Source organism: Mustela lutreola, chromosome 4, assembly GCF_030435805.1.
Source record: "Mustela lutreola isolate mMusLut2 chromosome 4, mMusLut2.pri, whole genome shotgun sequence".
NCBI lineage: Eukaryota > Metazoa > Chordata > Mammalia > Carnivora > Mustelidae > Mustela > Mustela lutreola.
In genome coordinates this window covers 111,334,374-111,346,363 of record NC_081293.1, presented here as the reverse complement: position 1 = coordinate 111,346,363, position 11,990 = coordinate 111,334,374, and the positions used below count along the sequence as shown (strand labels likewise).

General features: G+C 44.3%; 1 protein-coding gene across 1 annotated transcript; it reads right to left on the bottom strand.

The window, feature by feature from the left end:
- Window positions 1–1,508: 1,508 nt before the first annotated feature.
- SFRP4 (secreted frizzled related protein 4) lies at window positions 1,509–11,748 on the bottom strand. The gene is made up of 6 exons (XM_059170762.1): window positions 10,888–11,748; window positions 9,554–9,634; window positions 9,390–9,455; window positions 6,557–6,755; window positions 4,047–4,110; window positions 1,509–2,054 (listed from the first exon to the last, which is right to left on the bottom strand). The coding sequence occupies exons 1-6, from the start codon at window positions 11,330–11,332 to the stop codon at window positions 1,869–1,871; spliced, it is 1,041 nt and encodes a 346-aa protein (XP_059026745.1). The 5' UTR covers window positions 11,333–11,748; the 3' UTR covers window positions 1,509–1,868.
- Window positions 11,749–11,990: the final 242 nt, after the last annotated feature.

Below are 11,990 nucleotides of genomic sequence, written 5' to 3'. Positions count from 1 at the left end.
TCTCCCCCTCTCTCTCTCTGATAAATAAATAAAATCTTTAAAAAAAAAAAAAAAAAAAAGAATTGTGTAAGGTGTTAATGTTCCTCTTGAAGTACTACATTTCATCTAATATTCAGTACATGATTTCAGTTAAATATTTAAAGTAAACAGTGTTTAAATATGTAGTCCTCTTCAAACTCTTAATCTCTTCAGTATTGTACTTAAAGTGTTGACTTTTGCTTACATATGTGTTTTGTCTGCACTTCCGTGGAAAGCTCCATTTCCGATTCCCCTCCCTGGAGAATCCCTACAATGCTGAGGAGGTAGGCTAGGCTGCCAATGCCTCATAATGACCTCCTGTGGGTTTCTTTGGTGTGGTGCTATGCGGAACCTTCTCCAGCTTTCCTTAAGGGCCAGTGAAGTTTGACCTTTAATGGAGCAGCAACATACACTAGTACACTGTTGGTACCTTTGTGTGGGTCCCTCTCCTGGACTCCTTTAACTCCACCACCCTGCAGTGGTGACAACGGAGAGGGCAGCCCATGCCTGCATTCTTATTAACCCCATTTCTCCACTTCCTCCTGGGTTTACGCAACCCACTCTCTTCGGTGTCCCGATGGCTACGGAGATGAGAGGAGATTGTGTGTCTAATGATCTTGTGTGAGCACGACATGTCACTTCCCGCCTTCTGTGGGATGCAGGGACATTGGGAAAGCTAAAGGAGATATTATACTTCAGCTTTCAGATTGTTCCTCCACCTCCTCGAATGGAGAAGTGACTATAGTTGCCTTTCCGAGCACAGAGCTGGTGTGTGGCTGGGGTACCAGCGTCGGCTGAGAACCAGGGACTTTGGAGTCCTGGTCCCCAACCCCCCGCCCCACCCCTGCCCCCGCATTGGGCCCATGGCACCTTTGCAGGCACCGGCTATCTGCAGACAGAAAATTTTCTCAGGCTTGGCATCAAGGTACCTGGGGTGTCCTGGGAGATGACATGAGCACCACGTCCACGGATGTGAAATTCTCTGGGGGCTGAGTTACTGGTACATGAATCATAATAGGAGAAATGAACTCTTGTTTCTGGTGCTACATAAGCATTGCTAATGAGAAGCATCATGACAATGAATTCAGCACCTTTCCACCCATGGCATGGCAGCCGGGAAACAAGAATCCAGATGCACTGTGCCTGCCTTTCCCTTTTATTGCCTTAGTTATCATTATTATTTTTTAGTTTCCAAAGTTTCTGGCTAAAAATGAGCTAAAGGGGTTCTTTGTAAAATAAAATAAAATAAAATAAAATTTTCCACATTCTGCTTTTTCTAAGTTATTCAAAAATTCTCTTTTATCACAATGAAATGAAATTCTTCCTCAAACAACAAACACATAAGGCTCTTTGGGACATTCATTCAGTTTTTCCACTTTCCTCCTTAGAATCATTGTATTTCCAATCCCATCTTAAAATATCACGAACCTTCTAACAACACAAGTCAAACCGAAATAAAACATATCGTAAAAAAAAAAAAAAAATGGGTGTTTTGTTTGTAATATGGCATTTATTTTCCAATGCACATATTAGGTCAAATGTAAGAACCAAAGCGTCTTTCCCACACACAGAGATCTCCCAGGGTAGGCACCGCGAAGGCCACTCTGCATGCCGCGAGCAGCTTTGTCCACCCGCGTTCAGCTTTCATATACCTTCCACACCAAAGGACATACCTACCACTACGGTTTGTGGTGGCTTGAGAAGAAAAATGGAAGCAGATCATTAAGAAAAATGCCGCAAGATGTGTCTATGGGGAGCGCTGTAGTTGTTAAGGCAAGGGGAGCGGGCCCTCCCCCAGGCTGGGCGGCACCTGGCCTCATCCTGGGAGGCAGTTCCAGAAAGCAGCAGGCTCACACTCTTTTTGGGTTTGTTCTCTTTTGGGCACTCCTAGCTTTAATGGTCTTCTTGGGGGTGGCTGGCTTGGGAGCGGGCGGCTTTCCCTTTGGTTTTGGGGTGTTGCTACGACTGGTCCGCCCGGCTGTTCGCTTCTTGTCCTGAACAGTCCTGCGCTGTTCCTGCAGCCTCTCTTCCCACTGCTGGGAAACAAGGTGCAAATGTGACCATCATGTACACCTCACCGTGTAATGCTGCTAAATGGACGTCAGAACTGATGCCACTGTTTTCCCTGTAATAGTTGCGTCATGACAACAGAGATCGAGATCGCCACCCTGCTTTGCCGAGCACTTCGCGTACACCAGAGGATTTGAAAAGCACTCAGGATGGGATAAAGTCCTGATACCCATTCATTTTACGGAAACTCCCGACAGCCCTGCTAGGTGGACACCATGGTCATGACCAGGAAACAGGCGCGCAGAGCTCCTTTGCAGCCGTCACAGAGCGACAAATACCAGAGCTCGGATTCAAATTCACCAGTCTGACTGCAGGGCCCACGTCCCCAGGCTGTGCTACTTTTGCACCATCACCCTGCAATGCGACATTCCTGCCCAGCAAGGCCTTCTGAAGAGGCTGGGACATGGCTGAGAGCAGAAGTCTATCCAGCCCCACCCAGAAAGCCAGGGGGTCTCCCAGCGCATTTCTGGGTGGGCTCACCTTATTCTCCCCCACCCAAAGGAGGACAGAAGCCCGTCCCACCTCTAGTCATCCACTCAAGTGTTAGCCACCCGGACCCGATGAGAGATGAGACTTTCTGGAGAGTTGTTTCCTTGACAGAAAAGGACTTTCTGCTTTTAATATAAAGAAATACTATTCATTTAAACAGCAGCATGGAAGAAAACCTGAAAAAGTGAGTCCACTTGAATAGACAATGCCTTTTATTATAACCTAACGCCCCTGCTTTGTTAGAGTATATTTCATTCAGCAAGAGTTGGAGCAAGACCGCAGGCTGGGTATCATCCGAGGCACTAGAAATGCAGGGAAAGGAGAGACATGGTCTCCACCCTCCCAGGGCACAATTCTAGTCCGTTCTGGAATAATCAGCTCATCACGTCTGCTGTTATGGGGTGCTTCAAATTCTCACGGAAGCATATTACAATATTTGCTGCAAAAGTGAACGGCCCAAACAGCTAGGATTCCCGAAAGCTTGCTTTCCCCTCAGGTCCTTATGGTGGATGTGCTTTCTACATTGATGCTTCTACTCTACTGTAGTCTTGGAAACTGGATCATGCTAGAATTTTCTGTCCAGTAAGGCTAAGTGCCCTTCTGAGCAGTTCCTGAGTTTTTCGCTCAGATGTGACCGTCATGTTATTCCGAAATGCATGGAGTGGGAGAGGCTGTGTTCAAACCACCTTCTCCATAAGCTGGTATTAATGTAGACTTTTCCCTTGCAAACTGAGAGGCCACAGGCCATTCTAACACCTTTTGTGAACCTGAAAACACAAATTCTCCTAGATATATCTAAACGTATTTTCAGGACAGGGGACTCTTTAACCATTTCCAGCCAATGACCTGATTTCTTTAGCTCTGGTGTGATCTCATACCTCTGGGCAAAAAAATTATTTTAACACCTTTAATTGAATTACCAATATTTCAATTAATTAATTAATATGTTACCACTAAAATCATGGATTTGGCTACAAAATGATTACAATTTGTAGATAATTGATTTTGACAAATGTCATTATAAATATCTCAAATACAAGGAAAGATTATGCTTTGTACAGAGACGGCATGAATTTTAAAATTGTGTATTCACACCCTTACGTGTCTATGCCTGTTTTAAGCCCTGTGGTTGTTAATTCTGGTCAAGTACCTTACTGATTTTGCTAAAATAGTTAAATGAAATACCACAAAGAAAATTTAAAAAAAAAAAACACACCTAATTTAATCTGGAAATAACCAGTCGATCAGTATTGAATGCAAACAAATCCCTCTGAAGCTGAAGAGAGGTTCCTGCTACAACTTCAAAGTCAGAATAGCTGGGCTCTTTACTTATTCAAAAGATAAATAGTGCTGCTATTGCAGGCTCCCCTGAGAGTCTGGAGATGGAAGAATGTGAAGAATCCTCCAGCTTAGAGAATTTCTTCACATGCCCTTAACCCCATATCCTTAGTGTTGCCATTTATACTTACTATGGATCTTTTACTGAGTTGATCTCTCCATTTTTCAACTAAACAGTTTTCAAGAAGCATCATCCTGAGAAAAAGAAATTGATCTTGAGCCATTCTGATTATGAAAGGAAAAAGTTGAAAAATACAAAAAACTGTAAAAAACCAAAATTCTTTATAACCCTTAATTCTACAATCCACATAACCACCATTCATATTTTACTAGCATTTCCTTTTATTCTTTCTTGTACTTATACATATATTTGAATCACACTGTATATTTAGATCAGACTGTATATTTTTTACCATTCTATTTACACATTTTCTCACATAATTAGACTAATTTAAAAATACAGCTTTAATAACCATAAAATATTTCAACAACGATATGCATAATACACTTGGGCCTTTCTCTGCTATTGAACCTCCATTTGCTTAGCTACTATTGCCAGCGTTGTGTTGAATGTCCTTATGTATATATGTGTGTGCGTGTGTGTGTGCACTGACTTATTATTGCCTTAGGCCAGATTTCTGAAAGTAGAATTATTGGGTCAAAGACTATGTCTTTTTCCAAAGCTTTCCATGCACAGTGCCAAACTGTTTTCAGAATGGTTGAACTTTCATTCCAAAAATTTTTTATTTGGATTGCAGAATTAAAGAGGTAAATGTATTTACTAATTGTATTTCTTCTGGAACTTGTCCGTATAGATTTATGTACACATTTTTTATATATTGTAGCCTTAATGTGTCAAATATGAACTCTTTATAGAGGAAGGTTACTATTCCTTTGTCATAATTATTGCAAGTATTTTTCTTAATATTTATTGTCCTTTTTGGGTGATTTGTATGTCCATGATATTATGTCATCAAAATTATGTATTGACATTTTCCCCTTGTAATTTCTTCTAATTAATTTCATGTTTGCAAAGTACTTTGTCATTCAGATTTCACATATCTATTCACCTAATTTTGTCCTCTATTGTTACATTTTAAAAATATCTCTTTAATCCATTTGAAATTTATTTTATAGTACAGCTTAAAGTGAAAATAGGTACTAGTTTTCCAAATAAAAATACTTGCAACATTTACTAAATAATATATTCATGTCCAATTGATTTACCTTATCTCCTTCATAAGTTATTTTGTGCATTAGAATCTGTTTCAAGTCTGCTTCCTCTGTGTTATTTACCTATATGTGTACTCCTGCCCCACGCGGCTTTAGCAAGTGTAGCTTTGTACCAGTTTTCTGTTTCTCCTAAGGCAGGTCTCCTTTCAAAAGGTATTTTCAATCATCTCCTTTACACGCCCCTGCCCATTTTGTTCTTCCAAATGATCATCAGCATCATTTGTGAAGACCTAAGTCCCAGTCATTCAAAAATATTTTTACTGGTATTTTCATCAGAATTACATTAAGTCTACAAGCAAATAGAAAGGATGACAGGAAAGCGGTTATTTAATTCATTTATAATCCATTCATCTGTCCCAGTAGGATTTAATGACGAACGGTCCGGAACGTTCCCAGAACGGCATCTCATCCTGCAGCAGATACAAACATCTGGGCAAGAGATGAGCCCAGAAACATTCAATCAACCCTCATTCACTCAGCTTCTTTAGAGAGACAAGCTATCAAGCCAAGAACAGCTTTAAAGCCAAGAACACAAGGTGGCATAGGTGATGTGAGGAGGGTACCCAAGTACTGATAAGGTACAGATCGAGGAAGTAGTCAAGTGAGTCAGTTTCAAAAGGGGTTTTGGAGAGATAGTCCATTGCTGTATCCAGAGGAAACCGATGAGCATTAATGACAGGGAATCGAAGGGAAGACAGGTTCTATAAAAAAGGAGTCACTTTGTTGGAGATATAGCCTGCAGCAGGTTATGGCGTCCTTCCTGGAACCTGGTCTGCAGAGTTCGATTTTTCCATTACAAGGAATGTACCAATATATAAAAAGATGTGAAGGAAAGAGAGGTAGGGAGGCACACTCCCAGCTAGAGATAAGTGTATATGTGTGTGTGAGTGTGACTGTGTATGTGGGTGTGTGTGCAATGGTATATCAAACAAATACTGTACATTTATATTGCATATAAGGAAAACATGGACCTGTCATCTCAAATGGCCAACGTTACTAGAGCTGTAAGTTATTAAAGAGCTCTTAAGAAATATTCATGATTTGCCACACTAAGATTGATTCAAGGTTTGAGAAGAACTGTTTTAACTCATAGCAATTTTTCTGCTAAATTTTTGAAGTTGCTTAATGAATTCCAAAATTGATTTTTAAGGATTCCCTTCAAATACTCCTATTTTCCTTAATGCCACGAGGAAGTCAATGATATTTAGGATATGTGATATGGCAACAGTGGCATGTATTAAAATGATTTATTTATTTATTTATTTATTTGGTTGTCTTTTAAAAAAAAGATCTACGGGTGCTCCCCCCCCCGCTTTTTTTTTTTTTTTTTTTTAATAAGCCATCCCTGCTAAACGAGATTCACGCTTCTAGAAGCAGTGTGCAGTTGCTTCTGCCCCTTTGTGCCTACCTGGAACGCCACTCGTAACACATGATGAGAACGTCTTGGTGGGGCAGGATGTGAGGGCACTGGCAGGAAGAATTGGTGATGAGTGGGACCTGCGTTCGTGGGATGGGGGACAAGGACTTGAAGATCTCTTTCACGTCCACCACGGTGGTCACTTCGTTACAGCCGCTCCTCTGCACAGCTTTTATCTTGGCGTGAATGACTGCGATTTAAGAAAAGTGAGAGCAGCGTTTGATGGTGCCTTTGGAGACAAAGAAGGATGATGTCTTCGCGCCAACTCCTGAGCCTCTCTTAAAGAATCCCTCCTGTAATTATGGTCATGTCCAAGCTGCCCAGACGCAGGCAAGGAGCCCACACAATCACACTGTCTGCATTGTCTTTCAAGTCCCGGAGCAGCGGGCTCCGTCTGGGCTGTGCCTCCGGCTGGGTGACTGCTCGGATCGGGCGGCAGCTAGGATGTGAATAGAGACTCTCATGCATTGTTCACAGGCTTAAAATCTTACGGTTAGTCTCCTTTGTTTGTATGTTTGTTGGCTCAAGTCATATCTGGAAATTCATGTCAGGAACGTGAATAAAAATCTCACAGAAACGAGTATTTGCTGATCCTTTGCCTTGTGAGGATCTGAAGTGAAGATCATGTGTTTGAGAGTTCAGAAGCCGCTTTTTCAAAGACATATTAAGAGAGAGAGAGAGAGCGCATGAAGGGGGAGCGACAGAGAGAGAGGAGAGAGAATCTCAGGCAGACTCCCCGCTGAGCCCAAGGTCATGAGATCATGACCAAGCAGAAGTCAAGAGTTGGGCGCTCAGCCCACTGAGCCACCCAGGCGCCCCTCCGAAGCCACTTGAAAGTTTGTTTGGTGCAACCATCCGTCTGATGCTGGAACTTCCTCTCTTCCAAAGGAAGTTATTAAAGTCATAACATTTCTGAACTGGAAGGAGTCTCTGAAGATAACCGCTCTCAATCCTTTAATTGTGCCGACTGTCAAAGCCAGGTCTGCGGTGAGCAGAAGTCTAACTCTTATTACAGATGGCTGTTAACATCACTGTCCCTGATACAACTTTAAATTCTGTCTCTTTTGGTTCCTTGCTATTACTGCCTTCCACGGAATTGTAATCAGCCTAGCATGGATCTGTCTTGGATTCCGTCCTAGAAAGCTGGTTTATGAAGAAGCCAAAGGACTTAAATAGAAAACGGTTTCATCATCAAAGTAGTTCAGGGAGAACAGCAAGACAGTGAAACTAGGGTTAGTAAGGAGGGCTTGTTAGTGCCAGATGAAGGACAAAGTAGATTAGATTAAGACAAAACCTACAAAGAACAGTTTTAAACAATAATAATGGAAGCTACTGGAAAAGATAGTTGTTTTTTTGTTTGTTTGTTCAGTTGAGTTACCCACATTGGCTGTGTATAATCTTAAATCTTACAATTCAAATAAGAGTTATTTTTTCAGACTTTTAAATGGCATGCTTTCCCTACTTACACATGTGATATATCGCATAAAGTTCAGGATTTAAAATTTCAGTCTGAATTACAGAAAACAAAGTTAACAAATAAAATGACACTTTCGCCAAAACAGTTCCTGTTCTTTCAGCAGAAGTAATTTAAAAGATGCAAATGAACATAAAGGAGTCCAAACAGATATTTTAAAAGAACCTATTTGGGGGGAGACTGGTTGGCTCAGTTGTTAAGTATCTGCCTTCGGCTCAGGTCATGATCCCAGGATCCTTGGATCAAGTCCCGCATCGGGCTCCCTGCTCGGTGGGAGGCCTGTTTCTCCCTCTCCCTCTCCCACTCCCCCTGCTTGTGTTCTCTCGCTCTCTGCCAAATAAATAAATAAATAAGATCTTTTAAAAAAAAAAAAAGAAGGTATTTTTAATTAAGTTTACTTTCAAATGGTAATAGAATTAAATTTACTTAAAAAAATTAAAAATAGCCTGATTCATCGAACAATGTGCTGACTGTTCTTTCCAGTAAGAGGACTATTTTTTAACATCTTAATTTTATTTTATTTTTTTCAGTGTTCCAAGATTTATGCACCACACCCAGTGCTCCATGTAATACGTGCCCTCCTTAATACCCACCACCAGGCTCACCCATCCTCCACCCTCTCCCTTCCAAAACCCTCAGTTTGTTTCTCAGAGTCAATAGTCTCTCATCCTTCATATCCCCTTCCACCTTCCCCAATCACCTTCCCTTTCCTTCTCCTAATGTCCTCCATGTTATTCCTTATGCTCCACAAGTAAGTGAAACTGTATGATAATTGACTTTCTCTGCTTGACTTATTTCATTCAGCATTATCTTCTCCAGTCCCATCCATGTTGATGCAAAAGTTGGGTATTCATCCTTTCTGATGGCAGCATAATATTCCATTGTATATACGGACCATATGAGAAGAGGACATTTAAACTATGTCAATACTTGTACATATTTTCTCGTAATGCCTTTAAGATGTTAAATACTTACAGATGTTTATAGGTAAAAAGAAACATAGGTGGGTCTTAGTTCTTGGGCCCCTGGACCTGAGATAATGCAACCCATGGATCACGCACCCATCCTTCAGGAAACCTCAGGAAGACAACAGGTCAGGTGGGCTGGCCTGGCTGATTGGCCCATCTCCCCAAGACAAGTAGGAACTCGATAGTAAATTTGCACTCTGACCCACATCACTGTTCTCCCTGGGTAAGCTACTTTGGTTTTCCTTAGTTTACACAGAAAAGCAAGGCACTTGACAGTTGTCTTTGTGCCATGGAGAACCCAGGGAACCACTTGGTCATCATCTTTGTGGCTGGCGTTGTAACGTGCCAAGTCCCCAAGTGAACGGCTGCATCAGTGACTTACCGTAGCTGTAGTTTTTGCTCAGATATGTCGCCAGAGTGGGCTTCACCTTCTTGCACTTGCACCGGTCTGAAGGAGATGAAAGAGAGACAAGAAGTTGGAAAAAGTGTCCCAAAAACCATTCTGGGGAGGAGACAAAGAGGGAACCTCAAGGAGAAAGAACTCACCAGGGCTTAGGCGTTTACAGTCCACATCCAGAGGCCTTTCCTGAACCATCATGTCTGGTGTGATGTCTATCCACTTAGCATCTGAAACACAGCCGCACGGGTGTGGTCAGTCACTTAGCCTGTTCACCCAGCTGGAATAAAGAACCATCTGGAAGACACACACTAGCATAGCATCACAAAAGAATAATACTACATTGTAAAAGGGGCATGTGATTTTCAACTCTCTCTTTCATACAAACATTCCTGGGCTTAGGAAAAAAGACTTTTGAGTGAGATTTTTTTGCCCATCGAGCAAACTGATGTGAATGTGCGTCCATTTGACTTGGCTGATACACACAGCTAACTTCCCTTCCAAATCCATTTTAAAATGTTGGTTTTTCCAAGTTGACAGTTGACCCTAATCAAAATATCCAGAATATTTCCAAATCACCACTTCTCCTTTTGCAGTGCAGAAACAGTCCACAGCTAAATAAACCTCCCGAAAAGCATAACCTTCTATCATTTACATAATGTAAGCAATAAATTTTTTTTTCCTGAAGCTTTGAATTAGACAGGAGTTTCAATTTTCTCTTCACTTTACTTCTCCTTCAGGTGTTGGGCAATACTCTGAGCTAGAACCTCAGAAACTACACTAAGGCAACACCATAATCTCTTTAAATGTGCAGGAACCTGGGTCAGGGATAAAGGCATGGAAAATATTCTTAGATTTCATTTCAAGAAATGAATTTAAACTTGCTCCTTCATCCTAGAAAAGCAATAAAATTAAAAAAAAAAAAGAAGCAAAAGTTGATATCCAGTTAACTAAGAGGTCACAGGCATTGACCATGAAACAGACATCACAATTTTTCAGAACGATTAAATTTACAAAGGGCACTCCTGGTGGGGAGTGATGACCGGTACCGAATTTTTCCGCAAGAGTTTTCAAGAGCTAACACTAACTGGAGAATTCCCGTGGGACCGTTTGCAGGACTCAAGGATACACGCCAAGTGCTTAACTCCGGCCCAGACCCATCCTATGCCCCACCTATACGCGTGTTTGCTGCCGCTGTTCTCTCACTGTCAATGACAATGCCCTCCATGGTTCTCTCTACAAACACTCCTCACCCCCCCCACACACATAGTCTATGGACGTGGTATGCTTCAGTTCCCGAAATTCCCCTAGGGAAACCAGACTTTACCCCAAAGTCAGATCACCAGCCCTTCCCACCTCCTCCAACCCTCGGAAGTGGGACGGGGGACTGACTGCCCAGCCAATGGCATCAGGAGAAGCCGGCGCCAGGTTCTCAGACGGCAAGAATGCCCCTCGCCCCCTCGGTCCTTCCCCTCGGCCTCACCCTCGGGGAGGTCGGTGACGATGGCTTCTGGCGAGATGCACACGCCGCGATCGTAGACGGGTAGCTCGTCGCAGGCCAGGCTCTCGGGCCAGCTGTGGTTGTACATCTTCATGAGGGGCTCGCAGTCGTCGCGCGCGCGCTGGCACACCGACTTGCACGGCTTGATGGGGTCGTGCAGGAACTCCAGCGTGCAGATGGGCGCGTACATGGCGCAGAGGAAGAAGCGCAGCACCGAGCTACAGTTCACGTCCACCAGCTCCTCGTACTGCTCGATGGCTAGGATGGCGTTCTCCTGCGTGCTGTGGTGCAGGTGGTTGGGCATCCGCGTGATGTTCCAGGGCATGTGCCGGCACATGGGGATGCGCACCGCCTCGCAGGGCGCGCCGCGGACGCCGAGCGCCAGGCGCAGCCCCAGGCACAGCGCCGCCAGGACGGAGAGCAGCATGGCACTGCCCCGGCGCGCCGCCGCTCCGACAGGCACAAGGGGCCCCTGGCTTGCTGCCCCCCTAGTCTGTCGCCCTCCCTTCCACGGGGAGGAAGTCCTTCGGGGGCACGGGAGAGGCTGCCCGCGCTGCCGTCGGTAGATGTGCGGGGCCGCGGGGGCTGGCCGGGGGTATCCGGCGTCCGGCGCACCGAGCTCTAGCAGCGCCAGCCCTCAGCCTGCGGGGCGCGGACCCGCACGGGCAGCTCCAGTCCCGGACCCGGCAGCTCCGAGCGCAGCCGGCCTCGGCCATTGCGGGACCCTATTTATCCCGACACTTCCCCTGACGTGGGCCCGGAACGCTCCCTTGGCAGCGGCGGGCGCGGCGCGGGCTCCCCCTCGGCCGCCCCACCCCCCAGGCCTCTCTTTGCCGGAGCGGTGACATCATCTCCTCCGGGCCGCAGCCGCGGGCTGGAATCCTGCATTTCCCCAAAGTCCCTCCTTTTTAGTCTGGCCAGTCCTTTTACTCCGCACCAAGAGACAGTCTCTGGCAGTCGTTTTGGACACCGGATCCAGGAGGGTGCAGGAGAGGATTTCAGGAGAGAGGAAGACGCTATCTGGGTCAAAGCTGAACTTTGCTCCCTCTCTGCCACATAGGTTCCCCAAGTACAGAGTTGGAGGG

Bases quoted from the DNA above. Each gene is read 5' to 3' on its own strand.
- SFRP4 (XM_059170762.1), bottom strand. From the start codon at position 11,332: ATGCTGCTCTCCGTCCTGGCGGCGCTGTGCCTGGGGCTGCGCCTGGCG. The intron at 9,635-10,887 runs GTGAGGCCGAGG...GCTGTGTTTCAG, and splicing joins CGTCACCGACCTCCCCGAGG to ATGCTAAGTGGATAGACATC. The intron at 9,456-9,553 runs GTGAGTTCTTTC...CATCTCCTTCAG, and splicing joins CTGTAAACGCCTAAGCCCTG to ACCGGTGCAAGTGCAAGAAG.